The sequence below is a fragment of the Dipteris shenzhenensis genome, chromosome 22 (genome assembly GCF_047967505.1).
Source record: "Dipteris shenzhenensis isolate YYH24624 ecotype China chromosome 22, Dip_SZ_1.0, whole genome shotgun sequence".
NCBI lineage: Eukaryota > Viridiplantae > Streptophyta > Polypodiopsida > Gleicheniales > Dipteridaceae > Dipteris > Dipteris shenzhenensis.
In genome coordinates, this window is record NC_141617.1 from 46,175,332 (window position 1) to 46,200,145 (window position 24,814).

At 42.8% G+C, this 24,814-nt stretch overlaps 1 protein-coding gene across 1 annotated transcript in view; it reads left to right on the forward strand.

The window, feature by feature from the left end:
• Window positions 1-13,160, forward strand: part of LOC147888176 (uncharacterized) — a 96,276-nt gene extending 83,116 nt beyond the window's left edge. The window contains exons 5-7 of the mRNA XM_087393787.1: window positions 7,037-7,190; window positions 7,305-7,424; window positions 12,424-13,160. Of these exons, the coding sequence (XP_087249913.1) occupies window positions 7,037-7,190; window positions 7,305-7,424; window positions 12,424-12,495 (346 nt within the window). The 3' untranslated portion in view covers window positions 12,496-13,160. The remainder of the gene's footprint in view (window positions 1-7,036; window positions 7,191-7,304; window positions 7,425-12,423) is intronic.
• Window positions 13,161-24,814: the final 11,654 nt, after the last annotated feature.

Here is a 24,814-nt window from a genome sequence, read left to right on the forward strand (position 1 = left end):
AAAAAGAGGCGCCTCGAAGAAGCCCCTGTTTCCCAATCCTGAACACACCCAAGGCTTGAGGTGAGACGAGAGAGGGCTGAAGGGCTAGAGAGGATCCTTTGAAAAGGAAACGGGAGTAAAGAGCAGGAAAGAATGAGAGAGAGGAGGGCGAGGAGGGAGACGGACAAGGAGGACAAGAAGGAGGTGGAGGGGGAGGCGGAAAAGAAGGTGGAGAAGGGGGGAAGGAGGTGGGGAGGAAGTGGAAGGGAAGAAGGTGGAAGGGGAGAAGGAAGGGAAGTGGAAAAAGGGGGAGAGAAGAGGTTGAGGGGGAAGTGGTTGCTTCTAAAGGCTGTCCTCCCTCGGCTGGAGGTTTGGGGAAGGAAGTGGAAGGGGAGGCGGAGAAGGGGGCGGGGAGGGAGGCGGAGGAGGTGGCGGGAAGGATGCCGAGGAGAGGCGAAAGGGGGGCGGGGCTGGAGGCGGGAGATGGAGAAGGAGTGGAGGCGGAGGAAGGAGGGGGAATGGAGGCAGAGGAGAATGGGGGCGGGGGAAGGAGGAGGTGGAAGGAGGCTAATGGGAGGAGGAAGATGGTGGGAGGGGCAAGTAGCGGGAGCAGGTAGGGAGCTTGCTAAGACCGACCTCACACCCCTCTTCTACTCTCCTACTATGATTGACGAGAGCCGGATGCATGAGGAAGCTGCAGCCAGCATGCCTCCAGTCCAAGAGCCTGACGGAAAAGACAGTGATGAGATTAATTTTGATGAAGACAACCTTGTGACGAAGGAGCAACACGTAGAGCCTAAAGCTTTTTTCAAATCACAAATGAAGGAACTGAAGGACCTATTCAAAACCCAAGAAGCATGCCTCAAGATGCAAACTTAGAAGATTGTGGTGCTGCAAGCACCATTATGGGTTTGGCGGCAAGAGGCCTTGGGAGTGTACCCATAGCACCATCCTTTACACTTAAGACCTTTACAAGTAAGAAGGAGCGCATTCCCAAATGCATTGATGCATGGCTGAACCCATGGAAGGTACACTTCTCCTTCCATCTTTGTTCCAATACACTTAAGTTTCAAATGGCACAAGGGATGTTCAAGGGTAAAGCATTAGCCTTGTGGCATGAGTTATAGGAGAAACCAAGAAGAATTCCTTCAACTGGAAGATGAGTTTGATCTCATCTCTAAGTTCACAAACTTAAATATGGAAAAGTTGCCATCTGATGCCTATCTACATTGGCTTAGAGATCTAAAATCCAAAGCCTCGATGTGGATCCTACTACCCTGTGTGGATTCTTCATAAACAGTTGGGCGAAAGAACAGAAGTTACAAGTGAAGAACAATTGAAGTAAAACCCTTGAGGATGCGATTAGATATGCAAAGATCTACAATGACACCATGGCTAAGCTCATTGCAGAAATCTCAGCCTACCACACGTTTAGAGCAAAAGAACTTTAGGCGGAAGAGGTACTTCTATCCTACAAGGGCTATGCAAACCCAAGCCCCGAGTCTTTCACAGACTTTGGCTGAGGCGAGTGCAAATCGAGTTAAGAAAGCTGAACAAACTCTTGAAAACGTGAAGGAGGATTGTTGCTTCCTCCGCGGGCAAAAGAGGCATATGCAGAGGCAATGTCCATCTGAGGTCAAGGGTAACACACTCTCTTTACCCTTGGTGTCCTCTTCATCACCATTGACCTCCTTGCCATCTTGCGCTGGTAGCGGGAGCTTTCGGGCAGCATAAAGGCCTGTTTTGGAGGCCACCCTTGCGTGGGGGGCTGTGAGCCAGCCAGCGGGCTGTTTGCGCCTCCTCAAGGGTGCCTTGGCTCGTCAAGCCTGTCCTAAGGTAGCGTGGGGGGTGTTCGTGCCGGGGAGGAATCTCAGCCTCTAGCTATCCTTCTTTAGATTTCTAGAAGTCTTATGATAGGGTGGAGTGGTCCTTGTTGGAGGGCACCATGTGCAGATTAGGCTTTTCAGACCAATGGATCCGAGGGATTTCAGCTCTACATGTGCTTATTTGTGGTCACACGGGCAAACCCTTCTCTTTCTCCCTATCGGTACAATAGGTTGCCCTCTATGCCCTTTCCTCTTTCTCTTCATAGCCGAGGCGTTACGATACTTCTTGCATTCCCAGGCTGCAGGACCGACTAGGATGAGGATGCCGATCCGACAGGAGGAGATTTTGGATTCACGGCACTGTATGTGGAGAGGGATCAGCAGCGAGCCTTGAGGCAATCAGAGGAGTTTTGGTCATCTATTGCGAGGTGTCCGAGGCTTGGATCAATTGGACCAAATCGATTGGCTTCTTCAAGGGACAACATAGGTCCAAGAGGTCTGAAACTGGGGGGCTGCCTTTAGTTTTCAATGGATTACTTGGGGACAGACAGCGGGAAACCTGGGATGCTAGGTAGGGATTGACATTTCAGCAAAGTAGTAGATTGTCCCAGTTCTGGAGACTGTCTAGCGGAAGCTTCTATGTTGGAGCTTGGCCAAACTCTGAGGGATTCGTTGGTTGTACAGTCCTCCCCCCTAGTTGTTAGCCCCTATCCCTAAGATACCCTAGGCAGTGAGTTGGGTTCTCACGAAACAAGCTGGCTTTCTCTTTCCGCTAGGCTTTTGTATTTCCCTAGGTTGGTGCTTTCGGGATAGCTGACTTGTATGGTTAATTTTTCCAAACAGTAATAGAACGTTTTTTTTCCTATTGAAAAAAAAAGATATGCTTTGAGCATACATCTCCAAGAGGCCATATGATTGGGAGAAGTATGTCTCCATGGTGGAATTCGCCTACAACAGTGCTAAGCATATGGCTACCAGTCCATTTATGCTTATGTACATATATCAACCTAGGTGTCCTGTGATGTTTGGATTGAAGGGTTTTCAGTTGGGTGTAGCTAAAGATTTCTTGCAAGATATGCAAGAGATGTTAGCGATGTATGAGAATCTATCAAGGTTTGCATGATAGAGCATGTTTTTATGATGATACATAGCGTTCGCCTAAAAGAGCCTCTAAGGGAATGCATGTTTACTTGCGAATACCAAGGGATTCAAAGAGTTACGGACAGGGATTATAGAAAAGGCCTCCTTGCCATGCCCATTATGGGAACACCCTGCGATCAGAGCATTCCAGGAGGCTGCGTTCCAGAGTGGCATCTCTACAAACACAGCCTTAGAATCTTCCAGGCTCCCACATTTGCAATACATATTGACAAGAGCATTCCCCACACCACCATCCCACTCCCACCCATTGACCACAATAGAAGCATGGATGTGTTGACCATCTTCTAGGGCTATGACACTAGCACACACATCCAAAATGCAGATGAAGGTGACCTTGGTTGGCTTGATGCCTTCTACCATGCATGGCCACCTTTCTTGGTCTGGATGCCTTTGGGAGACTTTAGCTATGTGTGCCCAGGGGGAGAGGGTGATAAAGGCTCACCCATCCAGCTCTATCTCTGAGTGGATGTAGGCGTTCCAAAATTTTGAATTTATACGCCTCCTCGAAGATTTATTGCAGATTTTTGAGGGCATCCTTTGAAGCTGATCTCAACCCCTCTAGGATTTCGGGTTTTGCTACACACAAATCTTTGTGTTGGGGAAGCAAGGGAGACATGGTGTTGACACAACGATGGAAAATGAAGCCCTTTTATTCATAGAGAGAGTGCCATTAAATAGACATAGGTTACATCCAAGAGTGACATCATATGTGAGCTCAAGAGAGCATCTCTAGATCCACAATTATCTCCTAGTATCTCTCAATCACACACCACACTCCTAGCTTTCCTCAATCACACCTACTAACTGACACATCATCACTCACACCTAACTCAGGCACACCTACACACACTTACTCATGTGATCACACTCATAACCATAGGCCTTGTAATCCTTGGTATTGCAATACCCATTACATCAAATTGTCCCATCATACTCCCCCCACAAACAGCAGTAGTACATGGGAAGCTTTATGGCTTGTTCACACCTAGTAACCACACCCATGACCCAACCTGTGACTCACTCTGGTTATGGCTCTTGGTTTACAGCTAGGAGAATGGACAATGGCTATGCATGGGAAATTCGCATAGATCTAACGAGGTAGAACTCATATAAGACTAACAATCATTTAAGGGGGACATCCTAGGGCAAATAACCCTTACTGACCATACACAAAAATTCTAACATTTTGGAGATGTGGGGAAGATTCCCCCCTTGATAGCAACCCTTTTCCAGCGTTGTTTCCGTGCTATCATTGTGTCTGGTCCACAAATGTAGAATGATATATTCAATAGGGTGCATACTCTTGACCACCATGTTGATGTAGATGAAAGAGTCCAAGTTGATGTCGAAATGCCAATGCTTTGAAGAGGCTCATGAATCATATGTGGTTTATCCTTCATCTTAGCAACTTTTCATTGTGCTTAGTGTATTCTTCCATAGAGGCGACCAAGTAGGAATAATCTCTAAAGGATGGATTTCTTCTTACCACTTGATATAGTAATCAAGGGCATTGTCTATACTCCTTACAAGGAGTACTTCTTATGACAAAAATCCCCTCAGATGATGACTATTTCTTTGCATACACACACTTTGAAAATATGCAAACAGAAAAATCAGTCAAGCATTCAACTTTCCAAGACTTATGGCTGAATAAAAATGATCAAACACAGTCAATACACTGAAAACTTTCAGTCAAAGTAGAAAGCCCCGAATTTTAGTTGACTTGGTCAACCTCAAAACCACAAAACTATCAAAAACTGAATCCAGCAACAAGTAGAGATTGGAGGCCGAAATTTGCACAATCATAAGTAGCTTTCAAAGGGCTTTTGCAGCAAAAAGAGAACACATATACTAGAGGACTTCACCCCAGAGGATAAGCACAGATTTGTGTCAGGTCGCCGACTGGAGCTGCTTGAATTTCGACTGGTTTTTCGTCAATTTTTCTCGACCTAGTGGAGCAAATGAGCTGAAATTTCAACAGTGAACTCCTCTTAAGGTCGCCTAACTCCAGCTACCAGCAATTAAGGAAATTCGACGCACTGAAGGAGAATTGCAGAAAGTTCGTCGGGTGATAATCATGTCAGCACTGGCTGCGTAGGTAATATTTCGCTAATTCCTCTAAAGCAAAAGTGCACCCTATCGAGGGGAATCTCCAGCTGAAGGGCTCATGAAATAGTGCGCCAGAGAGGGAGAACAAGCTTAAGGAAAAATTGTGGCAAAAGAGGGAATAAAGGAGAGAAACGGGGAAGAAGATTATGACGTGGCTAGAAATGGCTCAAGGAGGGCGTGGTGGCTCTGATACCACATGTTGGGGAAGCAAGGGAGACATGGTTTTGACACAATGATGGAAAATGAAGCCACTTTATTTATAGAGAGAGTGCCATTAAATAGACAATGGTTACATCCAAGAGTGACATCATATGTGAGCTCAAGAGAGCATGTCTAGATCCACAATTATCTCCCAGTATCTCTCAATCACACATCACACTCCTAGATTTACTCAATCACACCTACTAACTGACACATCATCACTCACACCTAACTCAGGCACACCTACACACACACACACACGTGTGTTCACACTCTCACTCATGTGATCACACTCATAACCATAGGCCTTGTAATCCTTGGTATTGACCCATTACGTCAATTTGTCCCAACACTCTGTCTGATACCTTTGCTGATTTGCAGAGATCTGCCTTGCGTTTGTTGGTGCAGCTGGTTGAATCTCACTCTTCCTCTTTGTTTTGGGGCTACCACCATTTTGTTTTAAGTGGTCTATATTCTTGTGAGAGACTTTGTAGAGTTAGGTGTTTACTTGACGTTTCCAAGTGCTGTGCGGTAATTGAAAATTTTATTGCACAGAGTTCTTAGTCTGATAACTAAGCAAGGTGGTAATCACCTTGGATTGTGGACATCTTGTGAATGTATCTATTTATGAAATAGAAGTACTTTCTTGTGGCAAAGAACATCCAGCTGGATGTTAATTTTCATAAATAAAAACGAAAAAGAACCCTTACATGTTTAGATTGAATGGAAGCCCAATTGAGGGTCTACTTTCAAGTATCTTAACAAGCACAGGCTGAAAGGTTATGGACAGGTATGTCACATGTCTAGCTTGACATAGGTGAGTGTCAACTTTCACGTGTCTTGTAAGACACTGGGTGAAAGAGCATAGACCAGATATTCACCCGTCAAGCTTGACAAAATGTGAGGGTTAGCTCGTCTATTGTGGATGTCTGGGATGGACATAGTATGTGGAGTAGTCAGGAAGATCTGTTTTGGTAAAATTCCACCCTTGGTTTACTGTGTCGCCAGTTACTGTATGGTATGTTACAGCAGGTTGGGGCAGCCTGAACTGATGTGTGCTGGGAAAGCCAGCCCACTTTGTCACACACACTCCTGGCGATGGGAGGAAGCAAGCAAGGGAATAGGACTGTGAAAGCACAAGTGAACACCAAAAAATGCACGTAAATGCTACTTGTTTGTTCATTTACAAAGAGGTACACATATAGGACCTTTCCGTAGAGTAGTTGGGCTACTTGGCAACTTCTCACACACACCTCACGCTCCTAATTCCTTGATTCTGAGGGCTACCATACATCAGTTAGGACATCAGCTCATATATTATGCACTCAATCACACTCACCCATTCATTTACAAATCCATTTTCCCACCCAAGGGTGGCCATGGATGCAGTATCGACTATGGTCAATCCACATCATTCCTCCCTCCTTTAGTTTGATGCTTCCCACAACATCAACCCGAGGGGATGAATCATGGGTGTCTGCTGTATGTGTCTTACCCCCATGATAGTGTGGGTGTCAAGAACGTGGTGCAAATATTACTACTATGGTCAAAATACAAAATGTCATTCTGTAATTCCTGCACAAGATATCAGAGTCCAAAAAGTGTCTTGGCGATGAGGCATCAAGCATTCTGTCAAAGTAAGGCACATGATGCCAACCTTTGTCTCTGTTTGTGGGAACGTCTTACCTAGCAAGCTATTGGATTTTAGGGAAAGGATGTGGGGATAACTGATAAGTGAGGATGCAGTATTTGCTTTGCAGACTAGTGCTTCTTGCAGACACTGTTGGTAAATCTGGGGAAGCAAAGCAGAAGCTTTTTGTAATGACTTACGAAGAAGGGAAGAACATATCTGACATGGAGGTCCTGTGTTCTGCTGCTGAAGACCTGGGACTTCCTACGGCAAGGGAGTTTCTTGTATGTATCTATCTGCTCGTGATCTTGGACCTGTTGATGAATTCTGTGATAGTTTTCCCATCGTGGTTTTCCCATTGTGGTTTTACCTTCGAGAACTAACTTTCTTATATGCAGATGTCAGATCAAGGGAAGAAGGAGGTCATTGAGCAAGATAGAGTTGCTAAATCTGAGAGAGAAATCGATTCTGTTCCCTTTTTCATCGTTGATAATAGTTATTCATTTTCTGGAGCTCAGGTACAGCTTTGTATTACAGTTGTTTCTTCTACATTTACTGTGTTATTTATAGGTTGTTCAGTGAATTCTCTACAATGCTGTGTGTCCTTGGAAGGTCTTAGGTTCAAGGTTTCCACCTATGCCAAAGGACCTCAGATTCTCTACGACTCTTATATCCCTAACGAAGATATGCATCCAACAACTTCGCTTTGTCTTGACTTACTGAAATAAGTAGATTTTCATAGTTCACTGACATAAATGAGATTGAATCCTTCTGTCCAGACATCAATCCTCTCACTATAAACTTGCAGAGCAAGGCCATACACTGCAAGTTCGGATCAATAATATTGACACCTCCTTCCCGTGTGGGGAGAATGAGGGTCTCTGAAGACACCTTGGCTACCACATCTGAGGTGCCATCTAACCCACTTCAAAGGAAGTTCCTGATAGGTCTCATGAGCTGAGATATACAACCTCTAGATCTGCACCAACATAAGCAAACAAACCAGGAAGTCACCTGATTCACAACCACTACTCTGGATGCAAGGTCAAGTCTGACAGAACTCCAAAAAATGAGTTTCCTGTTGATGCTCTCCAACATGGGAGAAAACTGCTGTGTTGGAGAGATGCCCACCCCAATCTGGCATCCTAGGTACCTCATGAAAACACTCCTCTGAATCCAGGTGAATCCTATGTCAATCCCCTAGTCTAGAGTGTCCTCATCACTAAGCCATTGGATTTGTTGAGCCCTTGCTGCAGTGCAAAACAAATCCAAGGCTGTCTTGAACGAGGTAAGTGTTTGTGGTGTGGCATCCAAAAAAACAGCCGTATCATCTGCCAACTCACTGTCCAATAGCTCATCCTCATGCCTCAACGGAATACTCAGCCCTATAATATCAGCTTGAGCTCTAAGGTAATAGCTCATAGCTTCGGCCACAAATAAAGAGAAAAGGGGTTAAAGGGCATCCTTGACAGACCGATCTGGAACTGAAACCTGTCTTCCTTGACTCCACCAATGAGAACTTGGCTATGGGCTGATTTGTAGAGAGCTGACACTCCTCTGATCCATGCATCTGTGAATTCAAAGCGAGCGAGGGTACCCTCTAGAAAGCCCCAGTCTACTCTGTCATAAGCTTTCTCAAAGTCCAGGAGTAGAATGGCAAGCCTATGGCCATTATGCATGGCCCAGTTAGAAGCCTCCCAAAATGAGAAGATGTCATCGAAGATGCTCCTGCCATGCACAAATCCCGTCTGCGTATCATGTATATGATCTAGAAGAAAGGGATGTAGACGTAGGTTGATTGCTTTTGCTAAGATTTTGTACAGAGTGATCGGTCTCCAGTGAGACACTAAATTCATGCATCCCCCTTTTGGAATAAGATGAATGAGGCTCTCCGTTAGTGAGTCTGGCATCTCACCCGAGTCCCAAACGCCCTGCAGGGCTGAGGTAATGTGATCCCCAATCTGATCCGAAAATGAAATAAAGAAAGAGGGTGTAAGCCCATCTAAACCGGGGCACTTGCCCTTGTGAAGTGTAGAGAGAGCAATCTTGAACTCTATATTGGTGAATGCTGCATCAAGTGAGACTGTCATATCTCCAGTCACCAACATAGGTAAGTGCTGCCAAATAACAACTCGAGCATCATCTTTGGCCTGTGTGTCAGGATTTGCTGTAAGAAGGGAGGCATAGAAATCTGTGGCTACCTGCAAGACGACATTTGGATGTGTCTGTAAAACTGTGTCTGAGTTAATAAGCTGTGAAACGCTCTCCTTACCATGCATGGGGGACCAAGAGTAGAGAAGAACTGCTTGTTGACCCTACCTCCCGTCTGAGTCCAAAATGACTCTCTGGCATGTTTGGCATACTATGCTCTCTGATCTAACAATGATTGCTGTTGAGTCCTTGCTGCAGCAAGGCGCTCCTGAACCCAAGCATCTGTAGGCCTCTTTTGTTCTTCCCTCTGAAGAGCAGCCAACTGCTGGCGGATACCTATCTCTCGCCTGAGGATCTCACCTCTCCTGATACGAGCAACTGAATGATAAAAGTCACTAATATTTGATAGGATTGCAGCTATATTTGACGGGGAAAGCTTTCCATCGTGCATGTGAGATAACCAAGTCCGCAACACTGCCTCTGTGAGATCTTCCTCTGCGTACAAGGTATTTGGAATCCTGATACTGGCAGAGCGACTCCTCACATGAGGATCTGAGAAAACCAGAACAACTGGAAAGTAATCTTGAGTGGACACCCTAGGTGTAATGCATACTGTCCCACCTCTGTTCAGAGCCCAATCATCCACATAAAATTTGTCAATCCGTGCGTGGACAGGCATCTGCAACCTCCTGTTCGACCAAGAAAACATGAGTGATTGTGGCTGAGTGTGCAAAGCATCATCATGCCATGCATCTCTGCCATTGTACCGAAAAAGGAAGGCATCCAAGGCTGCTCTGTCTAGGGAATGGATACCACCTTTCCTACCTCCTCTTTTATCTTTGGGCATTTCAACCATGTTGAACTTACCCCCAATGATCCAAGACTCTGCAATGCATGACCACGAAAGTAGCTTCTTCCATAGAAGGACATAGTCCCCTCTTGAATTGGGGGCATAAAGGTTTAAGAAACCAAACTTATGCCCACCAATCAAAAGAATGATCCACGGAGCTCTAGAGGGAACTATGATCCCATGTCCAATCACCAAGGATAGCACCGAAGAAGAAACAGAAATGCAAGTACCTCCCTTGGTGCCTAAGGCGAGTGACCAAAAAGTATGCCCTGAGAGAAGCTTACCCCACTTGGCACAATCCCTGACATCTAGTTAATCATGAGAATATCAATGGGGTCCCTAGTAACACCTGGATGAAGTTGGTTACAAATCAGCTGCCTACGGCGGCGATGAGGTACACCTCCGAGGGCTTGAACGTTCCAATTGACAATCCTCATCGGCGAGAGGAAGAGGCTGGATGAAAAACCTTACCTGACTTGGTATGGAGATATCCCTCTCCTGGGAAAAATTCCCCCTATCAAGAGGAGGGAAGTCAATTGGGAAAAGCACTCCCACACCTGCAGAAGGGAAAGCTCTATCCACGGTGATTTGAACAAGGTGCTCCACAAGGGTAGAGGGTACAAACTCCTCCTCTAACTCAAACTCTGCCATGTCTGCCAGAACTATAAAAGAATTCTTGAATGATGCTCCTGGCGCGGGTGTGCGGAGGATCCCTGCGGATGAAGGAGTAGAAGCGATAATCCCCTTGCCTCTATCAAGAGGTGAAGAAGTAGGAGCAAGAGAGAAAGGGGGCTGCTGTTGCTGATGGAGTTCGGCAAAAAAAGTAGCATTAGCCTGGAGTAAGGCACGGGTTTCAGCAACGACTTGCTCCATAGGAGAAAGCTCCTTCACATGAACATCTGAAGGGACAGGAGCAACCTCATCAAGACAAGGAATTAGGACAGGAATATCTCATGCCTGTAAGGGAGGGTCCGTGGCGCCATCAGTAGCATCTTGAGGTGGACACCCAACGGGGGACAACTAGAATAGGACGTGCTGAAGGTTCCGTTCGCGCTGTAAACGAAGGCCCAAGACGAGAGGCTGTAGCCGAGGGTCCTGGGCGAGAGGTGGAAGGTCCAGCAGTGCGAGACGTGGTAGGATGTGTGATATATCGTGAAGTAGGTTCAGTCAAGGTGGTGCTATGAGGCGCTACACCCGTGGATCTTTTAGGCCTTTTCTTTTTTCTCTTCCTTGGGCAGTCTTTGGCAAGGTGCCTAGGGGTCCTGCCGATCCTACGCTGATCTTGTCTCCCAGCGATCTCAACTCTCGGCCCAAAGAATGAGCCATCTGGATGCTAGAGTATGATGTGGTCATCCATAATGTTAGGATCAGAGACGACGACCCTAACACGTGGTACCCCGTCCGACCTGACTGTCTCTGTTGTTGAAGAAGGTATCCCCAGAAGGGGGGGGGATCTCGGTGACCATCCCGAAAGTGGCTCCAATGGAAGATGAGAGTTGATGGTACACCTGAGGGAGGCCGGGGAATTTGAGGAAGAGTGAAAACGTCCGGCCATCCTCCTCCACAAGGTCAAAACCCAACGAGAAAGGTGTCAAGAAAATCCCCGTGAAGCTGGGTGCCAAAGGACTGGCCTGAAGCACTGTACCTGCTGCATCCGGGGAATAAAAAACAACGTGAAAGAAACCTCGACCAAGTAGGCGAACATTTGTGAGGTACCCTGCAAGGTCTCCAGGTAAAGCGGCGAGCATCTAGTTCCTGATGCGAGCAAAGAGCAATGTCGAGCTCTCCTGCTCTGTATCTTTTCTGAACTGCTGCAACTCATCTTTTGAGAATGTGATGGTTTTCGCGGCTGGTGGAAGCGGGTGATGATAGGCTGAAGGCAGAGCCATCGTCAATCGGGGTGGGAAGGCCGTGAACACTGTTGAGCTCGGTCCGACTGAAGAAGCTGTTAGGATAGAGAAGAGGGTGAAGGCAGAGGGTGAGGCTGAGAGAGAGGCTAGAAGAGGCTAGGAAAAAAGAGGGGGGGGGGGGGCTGAAAGGAGAGGGGAGGAGTGAGGCAGAGGGATGAAGGGGCAGGGAGGCGGAAATAGGGGGCGGGGGAAGGGGCTGAGAGAGGCGGGGGAAGGGGGTGGAGGTAGGGGCTGAGGGGGCGGGGGTAGAGGGTGAGAGGGCGTGGGGGAAGGGGGCGGGGGTAGATGGCAGGGGAGGGGACTGAGGGTGCGGGGGTAGGGGGCGGGGGAAGGGGGCTGAGGGGGCTGGGGTAGGGAGACAAGGAGGGGGCTGAGGGAGAGGGGAGGCAGGGAGGGGGCTGAAGGGAGGGAGGAGAGAGGGGCGGGGAGGGAGGCAGGGAGAGGCTGAGAGGGGGCAGCAAGGGGAGTCAGGGAGCAGCAGCAGCTCCAAATTTTTCTGTTAGAAGAGAACTGCATGCACTAAAGCTTCTTGCTGATGATGATTTTCTCAACACTTTATGTATTGCATATAATCAAGGTTCTGGCTTTGATGGCTTGTTGGTGCAGGATATACCAACAATTGAAGGGATTTTGAAGAAAGCGATGAGTGTCAAGCAGCAAAAATTACTTTCTAGCTGATTATTCACTGTTATAAACATTGTATGATAATGTCATTGGCAAGTAGTCTGCTTTTTTATGTTTCACATATGTGTGTTTCCTTGTTTGTTTGGCCATGCTTATTCGACAAAGAAAATGAATACAGCATAATGTCTTTTATTTAGTATATCATTTAGATATATAGTGTTGATACATTGAAGTCAAAAATAGTGTCCAGAAAAAGAGACATTGCAATCAACTTATTATCCCATTGCATGGGCCAGATACTGAAAGTATAGAGCTAATTGATGTTTAAGCATTTTACGTAAGACAAAGGATGTGCTTTGAGAGCATTAACAGTAAGGTCATACCCACACCATTCCTTTTAAGAGTATACATTGTGTGTTAATGAAGCTTACAAGGGGACAAATGCTGCTAGATTCTAGCATATGACAGATGCCTGGTATTGTTCATTGTTTTTGTGTTGAACAGACAATTATGGAGACATGATGCTTTCATAGTATGTCATGTTAAGACAGTTTTCAGCATGAGGTTAATTCATGCAAGCATGTGATTGTTGTATGTCACTACAAAAATCAAGCTATGTTGATGTACGACAATCACGTGCTTGCATGGAGGTTAATTCTTGCAAGCATGTGATTGGTGTACATCACTACAAAAATCGAGCTGTATTGATGTAGATGGAAGGGCCTTAAGGACATACCTGCAGATCTGCATGATCAAAAAGTGGAGTTTGGTCCTTGCAAGCATGTAGTGCTTTTTGTGTTGATGAATTTTGCAATAGTAGGTGTCGTGGCAATAGTGGTTGTACATTACTAGAATGAATTTGTGTTGATGAATGTTGCAATAGTAGCTGTCGTGCCAATGGTGTCCGAGTCATTACTTGAGTACTGGACAATTCTGTAGCCTTATCAAGAAACTCTTGCTATAGTTGTGCTTTCCATTCAAGTTTTTCTTCTGGGGTCATGACTAGAATATCATCAAAATGTAAGTGGCTCCATGCTAAAGAACCCCTGGGGCTCTTAGTGGCTTACCCATCTTTCGTCAAGACATGAGAAACTCTACGGTGCTTTAATGTGGAATGTTATTGAATGTGTAAAGAATGAATGTTGATATGTTTGCATTCATAAACCTAAGTTGTGCTAAAATCTAGGAAACATGAGTTGCCTTAGTGGAGCTTGTGCTTCGCTTGCTTAGTTATGATACACACTCTAGAATACTCCCTCTGAAAAGAAATTGTTTTGTAAAGCATATTCCAATGTGCATGAATATGGGATGAGTCCTCAATCATGATGGAACAACAATGTGTCAAAAATAGCCAAGAGGTTGTTTAAGGTTGATGTATGTGCAAGAACCAATGCAAAAAATAGTCAATAATGTGACTTTGAAACGGTGGCATGTGTACACAAGTAAACTACAAGTATCCTAGATCCAAAAGAGAGCACTCTGCAAGTGAATCACTAACATGATGGATTGTTCAATAACAAAAGTATGAACGTAAACTGATGATAGATCCGAAGGGATTCACTCTATTAGGAACTACTTGAGTATTCTTATCAAGGGCTCTCACTTGGCTTAGTGGAGTTTAATTTCCTCTAAGGATGTGTTGGTCTAGACATTAGGAAAAAAGAAAACTCATTTTTGGGTGTTTTAGCTTGGAAGGAAAATAGTCGTCCATCAATCAAAGGAGAGTCAACGTAACGTCGAAAAAATATCAAAAAGAAAAAAGAAATATTGTCAAGTTTGCATTCAATGAGGATACTTGATCTACTTTATTATATCTGACACATGGAGTATAATTTGGTACTTCTGACATCATCGACACACCTGAAGCAGGTCAAAACCTTCAAAACGGCATTTGAAACATTAAAAACGGGTGTTCGAAAAAGACCAAAAAGGCTTAGTAAAAAAAGTGTACTAAAGAAAGCGATTTGGCAGGTTCGATAGTCATGAGCATCATTGAAGTTAAAGATTTCTTGTTTTTGTAATGATAGTTCTAGTAAAACCTTACATAGTAGGACTCAGATTAGACTTCGAGACATAAAAGATGAGCTATTCCAACTAAAGGAATTCAAAAATGCATTCCTAACTAGGTTGATTATACCATTGAACTATAAATTAGTTCTAACCAACCAGATAAACTATAAAGCATATGCTGTGATTTGTACCCAAAGGTCCTACTTGACCTTTCTTACATCTTCATAAAGAAAGCTTTTTACTTAATGGGTTCTTCTACCAGTATTTGAATTCTTTACAGATCCTTTTGGCTAAAGAAAGCTTTTCACTTAATGGGTTCTTCTATTAGTATTTGAATTCTTTACAGATCCTTTTGGCATTGGGATATCATTGTTTACAGATCCTTTTGGCTAAAGAAAGCTTTTTACTTAATGGGTTCTTCTACCAGTATTTGAATTCTTTACAGATCCTTTTGGCATTGGGATATCATTGCTACAAAGAGGTGAAAGATGTCGTCTTTATGCCTCGTGTACCTCCACATCCCATCTCCTTACCTATACCCTTTTCCTTGCAATTAGTCCAGATAGCCTTGTGTAGAGTTAACCATAATAAGTTGGATATCTTTTCTGGTATCTTATCCTAGATATATATAAATCTATTTTTTTTCTTATCTTTAGTATCTAAGACCTTTCACCTAGTGTTCAACACTCTGAGTACTTCCTCAATATCATTGGAGGGAGTAATAATTTGAAAAATCTAAGTAGACTCTATCGAGCTAGCATAGGAAGATCCCCCTTTCCACTGAGTGCTTTCAGATCATAACCCGTCCTTCCCATTATCAAATTTTATTTTTTGTTGGAGTTTGTATTTCCTTCTCATTTCCAACCAAGTTCTGCATATGAACTCTTCTTTTATCAAGAGCTATCCAGTTTTGTAGTCCTTTTTTAAAGAGCTAACTAGCTTTGAGGCCATTATCTCTAAAGGGATTATCTTTAAAATTGACAGAGACCCAAACAGACTCTAGGATCATAAAAGATCCTTTGCTAGTAGTGAATCTAATCTGGGCCTTAATGGTCTCATATGCTTTTCATATAGACTCCATTAGTTGACTTTCCTTGGTGAGGTAGGATTTAGGGTTGCATAGGGTAGAGGGTCTAGGGTGGCTCTTTCACTTGGGGGCCCTAGTAGGTCTAACTTGGGTAGAATTCCTTAGTAGGAGTTGAATCCAATCCATGTCACGGGTTAGAATCGCTTTAATGACCCAGGAAGCTGAATGCTCGTAGGCAACCTGTTGAATATCCACCACACCTAGACCTCCTTCCTCCTTGGGGCCTTGTGCAGAAGGACCACCTTACCTTGGAATATCTTCTTTTGGTACTGTCTCCCACTCCAAGGAAAAGATCTGTAGATTCTAATAAACTTCTCTAGTCCTACCTTAGAGGGTTACTAATAGATAAGATAGAAGATTGCCACTAGGTAAATACAGTGGTTTAATACCATTTTTCTTCTTGCTAAATTTGTTGAGTACCCTCTTCATCTCTCAATCTTCTCTTTTAAATTGTTTAGGAACTAGTCCCACCCGTCCTTCATTGTCACTTTAAAACCCATTGGGATACCAAGCAACCTAAAGAAAATTCCTTTGGGAATTGTGTGATACCCCAATTGACTAAGAGATTCTTAATCATTTCCTTTGAATGTGTAGTACCTTGTTTTTGAGTCATTTAGCACTGATCGAGAAGCTTACAGAAGATATTCAGGCAATTGAGCAATCCTTTCACATCTTGAGTAGTGTTCTTTGGAGTTGGGTTTGTGTCATCAGTAGATTGTTGAGACAAAAGCTGCTTACCAAAAGGCAAAGCAATCCCTTTTAAATTGTCCTTTCCAACCTCATCCTATAATAGCCACCCCAAAGCATCTGTTGCTAACAAAAAGTTGTGGGGCTAAAGGACAACCTTGTCTAATGGATCTCTTCAAGCTTAAATCATGAGTCAGTTCACCTTTGACACAGGCTTTTACAGTTGCATTACTGAGTAATATTTTGACATAAGATACATAAGCTTGACCAAGCCCCATGTCTTGCAAGGATTGCAAAAGGAAACCCCATTCCAATTTGTCATATGCCTTATCAAAGTTTGCTTTTAGGAAGCATATGTATTGCCCAAGTTCTCTGGCAATGATGGCTTCAAGAATCCAAGTGCTCATGCTCCTTTGAATCCTTAGTGCAAGAGCTTCTTGCCCAATTTCTTTGGCAATGATGGCTTCTTGAATCCCTTTCCATAGATTAATGATTGCTTCAAGAAGATTCCCCATTAATAAACCCTTTTTGTTCTTGAAGAATCCAAGTGCTCATGCTCCTAATCCTTAGTGTTGCAAATATCTTGTAACTACAGTTTAACATGGTGAGAGGTCTCCAATTTTTTTGCTCATCCTTGCTTCCTTTCTTGGGTATAAGCTTGATTATGCCTCCATTGATATGCTCATGCAATTGTTGATGCTGCATACTCTCCTGCCATACTTTAACTAACGAAGGTCCAATCAATCCTAACGCATATCCAAAGAAAGCAACATGTACATATAAAATGATATCCCATTTAGGTTGCCTTAAAATGGGTGTAGTTGCAACTCGACTTTTCAAGTCTTGAAATACAACATGGTATCCTTCTTAGTTAATTCATATAATAAAACAACGATCTCGGCAAAATCTTTTATAAATCACGTGTAAAAAGTCCACAAAAGAATGTAATTGGGTCAAATTCTCAAGCACTGGCATTTACTATATGGCATGAATTTTACTTGGTTTGGTTTTGATACCACCTTGTGAAATCACATGTCTGAGCAAAATACCAACTTGGACAAAGAAAACACTCTTAGCTAGATTAAGCAAAATCCCTACTTGTCTGCATCTCTGGAATACTTTTTCTAGAAAGCAGAGATGATCTTTCTCTGTAGAATGGACACAAAAATCATCCAAATAAATGGGCATAAGTTCAGTTAGATAATCTTTGAAAGTCTCTATCATAAACTTTTGAAAGGTTGATGGTGCATTTCTCAAACCAAAAGGCATCACTCGGGTTGCATAAACACCCCATTCTATAACAAAGGAAATCGTAGATTGACCTTCTAGAGCTATAGTGATTTGATTGTAGCCACTGTAACCATCCATAAATGAATACATTTCATGTCCTGCAACCTGATCTAAGATCCCATCTACGAATGTTATTGGAAATGGATCAAGAGTAGTTTGAGCATTTATTCTGATAATCCACACATACTTGGAGTTTACCATTTCTCTTTGGCACTACCACAATGGAAAATAACCAATCACTGCAGTCAATAGCATAGATGAAGATTACCCGAAGAAGTTGATCTAACTCATCTTTCACTTGCTTGGCACAATTCGAATTCATTCTGTATCATTTGTTGCCAGATCGGTTTGGCATCTAGTACCAAAGGAATTCTTATGATGGCATAATTCAAGGGGTTCTCCTTGAAGATTAGTATAATTCTAGGAAAACACATCTTTGTACTTGGTGAAAAGTTCTTTGACAACCTGGAGTTTCTCAAAAGAAACATTAGCACTAACCACCACCATTGTAGGCTTGTCTTTTGTGCCAAGGATGAGTTCTTGAGTTGGTTCTTGAACTAACTGCTCAGTTCCAAGGCATGTGATAGTGACTGGTGTCTTTGCCAATTCTCTTTCTCCGTCAATGTCTTTAGTGAAGCTACTTGGAAACATATCTTTTTGTTTTGCAATTTGCTCATGTTTGCTTAATATCAATAGCCACTTGGAAAATATCAATTTCACTGACAAGAAGGATATGTAATTCATCAAGCGTGATTCTACATCTTGGGGAAATGGGTCTATAACTTCCAAATCTTTAGGCTGATAACTACTCAGTACCTTCCTAGGGCTAGTGGAAATGCACATATCTTTCCCATCAATCTTGATGATCATGTCCTCTGATCCCCAATTGTGTAGTACCTTTGCATTCTTAAGCCAACGTCATCCTAACACAATATGATAGGCATTTTGCTCCATGGAAATCACAATAAGACTAACCGTGTAATAAATGCCTCCTATTGAAATAACATCATCATGTAACATACCTTTGGGATCAACTGGTTGTTGATTTGTCATTCGCACTTGGAATGGAGACGGTTTGAATGTCTTAAACTTTAGCCGCTTTGCAATATCTTCAAAAATAATATTCACCCTTAAACTACAGCCCACCTGGTATGGTTTGCTTCTTGACTTTAATAGTGATAACTGGTACTTCTTCATCCACCACAAGTGTATCAATGACAAGAATAGTAAGCAAAGAATCAATCTCCTTCGGTTGCTCTTTACATATTTTTTGATTTTCTGGGCAAAGATTTCACAGATTTACAGGCTATCAACATTGATTTAACAAATGTAATGTTGATTTCTAGACTCTTGAATATTTCCGCTAGCTCTGCACTAGAATTTGATGAAGTGCTCGGCTCCTATTCCACACTTTAGTCTCCATATTTTTAGCTATATCTATATATGTATATATATATATATATATATATATATATATGGAGATCGTATACGCCTTTGCCTCTAGAAACAAGGCCTATAAGATCCAATGGTAGCCTTCTTGAACCAGTGTGCTCTCGCGATTATTGAGGTGATACTCTCCTTTGACCAATCACCCAAACTCCACATCCATCGCCGTTGATCCTAGAGTGGGGAAGTTCTGTGTCTCCTCGTCCATGGGTAGAAAGAGTCGCTCGTATATCAATTCCACCATCAAAGTGCATAGCCCATCTAATGTCTGCATCCGATCCCCCTTGTGCAAGCTATTGCAAAGATGAACTTTCTACAAGTGGATAACGATATGCACCCAATCGATGCTGGAAAAACTTCATAGGAAAAGTTGGCTCAACCACCAATCGATGACTTCATAAGTGAGAGCTAGAATTGGTGTCACGCTGTTGAGCTACACCAACACCATGCCCATGAGGGTGAGATCTAAAGGCGAGGTAAGAGAAGGCAAAGGAGAAGGACTGAAGAAGAGGTGAGGAGAACATTGAGGATGAGAGCACGATAGAATAGATGAGGGAGCATAAGTGTGGGGTACTATGAGTGAACACTAGGATCTCACTAGGATGAATAGGGCTTAGCTGATTGAAGCACCGGTTGAGACATGCATGGTGTGGCTGATGCTAAACTTGAGATATCACTAGTAGTTAAGTGCCCATCATGACATGGATTGCAAGAGCCATCCATTGGATACTGTGCTCCCACTCTGATCCAAGGAATAAGTACCTCACGTGCCATAGGAAATGGGCATTGAAGGTGCCCCTCATGATGATATCTCCGCAAATAGAAACCATTCACTGGAAGCAATAACACCCGGCCTTGAAGATCTACCAAGTAAAATGAAGTTGAGCCGTAATACTAAAAAATCTAGAATGGGCTAGACCACTGCATATTTAACATGCTTGGCATCCGTCCCATGCGGCTATTGGAAATCAGCACCAGTTACCCCTTCTTGAAGAATTGTTTTTTGAGGCCAAGTCCACTCTCCGTTTCCTTTGTGCTCAAACCACCTAAGTTAGGTAATAGCTCTCCATATATATATATATATATAGCTCAAAGGAGAGGGGTTGAAATTGCTCGGAAGGCATTTCAACTATTGGTGCCTTGCCCTTCAATTCCTTAGAAATTTTAGTAGAAAATCTCCAATTAATATCTTTTTACCTTCCAATTAACATCTTTGTCAAAAACACCACTGTCTATAGAGGTTGCAATTGGACCCTTCGACATGGTAACCACTTGGGCTTCCATTGTTTCTGGTAACTTGGCTATGACTGCTCAGCACTCTGTATCCACTTCCTTTCATTCCATATTTTTTTAAAGGAACTTCACATGTTCAACCCAAATTGGACCAGTCAGAACAAATATGATTCTCTCCACAACAAAAACATTGGATCTTTGAAGGGTCGATATTCTTCTTCTTACAATTTTTACATTTGTCCTTATTCTACTCGAGATGTGCTGGTTTGCCATTGGTAGGCCGAGTATCAGTCGTCATCTAGTTGGTAGATACCTAACAATTTTTGCCATTGAACCAACAATCCAAGTCATCATTCCTAAACTTAGTGCAAGTGTTGCAATACTTGGTTTTGAAATCTTCTAAGTGTCCATTCCTAGAACACTTATTGCACCATTTTTCATTACTGCTTGGCTTCCCTCGAATGCCCAATTCCTTCAATGTTGTTTTTAGCTTAGACTTAAGCTTATCTTTCTTTGCTAAGGTTTCTTTAGTGTCACTGTCTGCATCTTTCTTCTTCATCTTGCCCTTAATGCCTTCACTCTTTTACAGAGCGGCACCTCGCTCAAGTAATTCCTCATATATCTTAGTCAAATTTACTATCTCTGGCTTGTACAAGTCCACTTGAGTGCATCCCATAATCAACCAAGCTCTCATGGACTTGTCATGTGGCACAGTAGTCAACTAATTAATAAGAGCTCGAGTAGTCATCATTCCTAAACTTAGTGCAAGTGTTGCAATACTTGGTTTTGAAATCTTCTAAGTGTCCATTCCTAGAACACTTATTGCACCATTTTTCATTACTGCTTGGCTTCCCTCGAATGCCCAATTCCTTCAATGTTGTTTTTAGCTTAGACTTAAGCTTATCTTTCTTTGCTAAGGTTTCTTTAGTGTCACTGTCTGCATCTTTCTTCTTCATCTTGCCCTTAATGCCTTCACTCTTTTACAGAGCGGCACCTCGCTCAAGTAATTCCTCATATATCTTAGTCAAATTTACTATCTCCGGCTTGCACAAGTCCACTTGAGTGCATCCCATAATCAACCAAGCTCTCATGGACTTGTCATGTGGCACAGTAGTCAACTAATTAATAAGAGCTCGCATCTGCAACACCAAGTCTTGGACAGACTCACCCTGATTCTATTTTAGTTTTGGTGCAAACATCTTCCTCATTAATCTCCAAGTCGAGTTCTTAAAGATATGAATATGCCTCAAGGAGGAGGGCTTGGACCTTAAAAGGGCAAGGGCTTGCACTCTCTCACAATGGATAGAGTATATGTTTCTTTAATTCCATGTTGGAGGATCAAGGGGAGAAAGTGGAGTGCACAAGATAGCTAATTTTACACTATGTTCTATTGAACATAAAGGTGAATATATATCATGAACCCTTAGGGTTAGGATTAGGTTTTCACCCTATTCCCTTATGGTATAGGGAAATTTACGTCATCCTTAATAGTCTCATATGATGTTGTTGATAATGCTAGTCAGTGCTAGGTTTCCTATTAGTGCTAATTGATAGTGCTTGTTGGTGCCACATATTACTTGTAAGAATAGTTGATGCATATTGGTAGCTCCTTGGCTACTATGTAGTACCACAAAGACTACTATTTATTTCAAGTACCGCATATTCATAGTGGTAGCTCCTCAAATAGTATCTAGTATCTCCAAGGCTAGTATTTAGTACCTCCAAGACTACTATTTAATGCTAGTTTATGCCACCTTATATTCATATCTTGAACTAGATAATGCCCTAGCTCCTAGGTTGCTATTTAATACCTCTTGGATGGCTTGATTGTTAGTTTGGTAGTGCTAAATAATAAGGTAAGTAGTGCTACTTAATGGTTGTTATGCCATAGATAATGATCAATGCATTGGTTAATAGTTGTGAACAATGCATTAATTGTATTTTGTAATTTGATCAATCTGTAGTGAAAAACTTTAATCTTTGACGGTACAATGTTTGGTTGCACTTTTTCTTGAAATCAAGGTATCATATCCAAACATCAAATCCCCTTGATTTATATTTGATTCTATTTCTTTTGTCCTAGTGGATTCGGGTCTACTTTTGGGATTGGTCCCATGCCTATAGAATGTGTGATCTTGGGGATGCTCTACTATTTGGGGAGTTGAGTCTCTTGGAAGAATACATCTTAATTGATAATCATTTTTAATTTTTGGGTTCTACAACTGATAAGCCTTGTATTCCTTACTATAGTTAATGAGGATTCATTTCTAGCTCTATTGGTTGAGCTTTTTCTTGGTGTCACCATGAATATGGACTCAAAACACTAGTCTCTTTCTAGAATATGCCTCCAAAGGTGTCCTTCCACTGCCTTTGTTAAAGTTTGTTTAGGGGATATGCATAGTCATATTGTTTGCCTTTCCTAGAAAGAGTATTCAAGATCCTTCCCCCTCAACATTCTCAATTCCATCTTGAGAATGAGCCAATTCTTCCAATTTGCCACACATTCTACTACTATGTCCTCAGCCACCATCAATTGATGCTTAATCCCAATTCATTTGTAGTATGCATCAAACTTTGATGATTTGAAATCTCCATTCCCATCAGTCCCAAAAGTGTTGAGATATCGAGCTCCACTCATGATATGCCAGGGTGACCATTGTGCATTTATGTCACCGACTTTTTAGCTGCAGATGCGGTTGGTACACCGCCCATGAATAATAGCTAGATGACAGCTATCCTTATGTACTCTAGTTCGTGGCTCAGTTAGTATGCCACCTTAGTTAGCTGAGTTTGGTTTGAGACCCACATATAGGGTTCTATTTCTTTATACTAGAGTTCTTTTAGTTTTCACAACTAAGAAGAGGAAAACTATTTTCAGCCTCCACCTTTGTCTGTATTCCCCCTTTGTGTATGTGAGGAAGCCGCAAGTGAGACTCCTTCCTTCTCTCCCACTATCTTCACATAATATCAGAGCCTGGTTCGTGGTAAGGAGCTCAAGAAATCAAACCAAGTTTGTGGTGTCCTGGTAAGAGGACCAATGTTGCTTTCCTTTTTCAAGTTTGGGAGCAAATCTCTGTAGATAGCACAGCCGGAAAGTGCAAGAGTGCATTGTCTCAGATTGACACGCCCTTCATAATATGGCGAGAGGATAGTATATGGTGCGGGACAGTGCAAATCCCTTGGTGACTTTATTTTTTTGATTCGAGGCCATTTCGAGGCCCATTTTGGAGGCCAAAGTTCTCCGCAAGCACTGAGAAAAAGGCCCTGTTTTTGTTGTGCGACCACTGCTCTGTAGGTCAGTGAAAAGTTGTCGTAGAAATTGCATCGTATGCCTATGTGCAGAGATATTAGGAGTTAGAGAATCATCCTTATTGCCTGTTGATGGAAAATCGTCACTAGGAAGTGACTGTGTGGTCTAATTCCACTTTCATTAGTTTTGCAGATTTGCCCTTGTGAGGCAGAAGCTGTGTTTTTTGTAGTGACAGAATATTTTGCAGTGTTCTGTAATGGCTTCTGATTCTCTTTCACAGATTGTCACTGAAAAGATTGACAAGAACAACTTCCAAGCATGGAAGTTTAGAATGACGAATTTCCTTATGGGAAAAGGCTATTGGGAGTTCATTACAGGAAATGAAGAAGAAGCAGTTCTTCCTAATGTTCCCAATAAACAGGAAAGGCAAGCATTTAAAGGATGGCATGAGAGAGCCATAAAAGTTATGTACTTGCTGTCTATCAGTATTTCAGATTCTATGATTGTGCATATTCAGGATGCAAGTATGCCAAAGGAGGCATGGGGTACTTTGGCAAAAATGTACAGCACAAATACGCAAGCCAGGAAAATGCAACTCAAGCAAGAGTTGCACAATGTGCAGAGAGAAAATATGAGCATCAATGACTACCATATGAAGGTGAAGAAAATTGCAGATGCACTTACTTCCATTGGGTCACCAGTGGAAGATGATGATTTAGTTTATGTGACCTTGAATGGTCTAGGAAAGGATTTTGCACAGTGCCAGACATCCATTGCCATCCGTGAAAAATTTCCTGATTTTGAGGAGTTGATTGCTCTTCTAATTTCTGAAGAGCAGAGAAATGGTGGTGCATCTTCTTCAGGAGGAACTTCAAAAGAAACTGTCTTCTACTCAAATGCTGGAAGAGGTAGAGGCAAAGGTAGAGCAGGCCGATCTGGAGGCTATGGTAAAAATCAGAATATGCAGTAAACTCAAGAAAACCAGTCCTATGGAGGAGGACGTGGTAACTCTAGAGGGAGGCGGAGCCAAAGAGGTCGTGGTGGATGGCAGAGAGACCAAAATGCAAACAGCAATGTTGAATGCTACTACTGTGGTAAAATGGGTCATATGGCTAAAGACTACTATAAAAAGCAGAATGACATCATGAATGGAAAATTGCAGCAAGGGAATTATGCATCTTCTAGTAGACAGGGTGATGACAAAAATGAGCATCTGTTTATGGTGCAACACATGACCAATTCTGTGACAAGTGCAGAAGAAAGCAATGATGTGTGGTATGTTGACTCAGGTGCATCAAACCGCATGACAGGTCATGCAGAATGGATGTAGGATGCAAGGAAAATGGAAAGACCAGGATTTTTGGAGACTG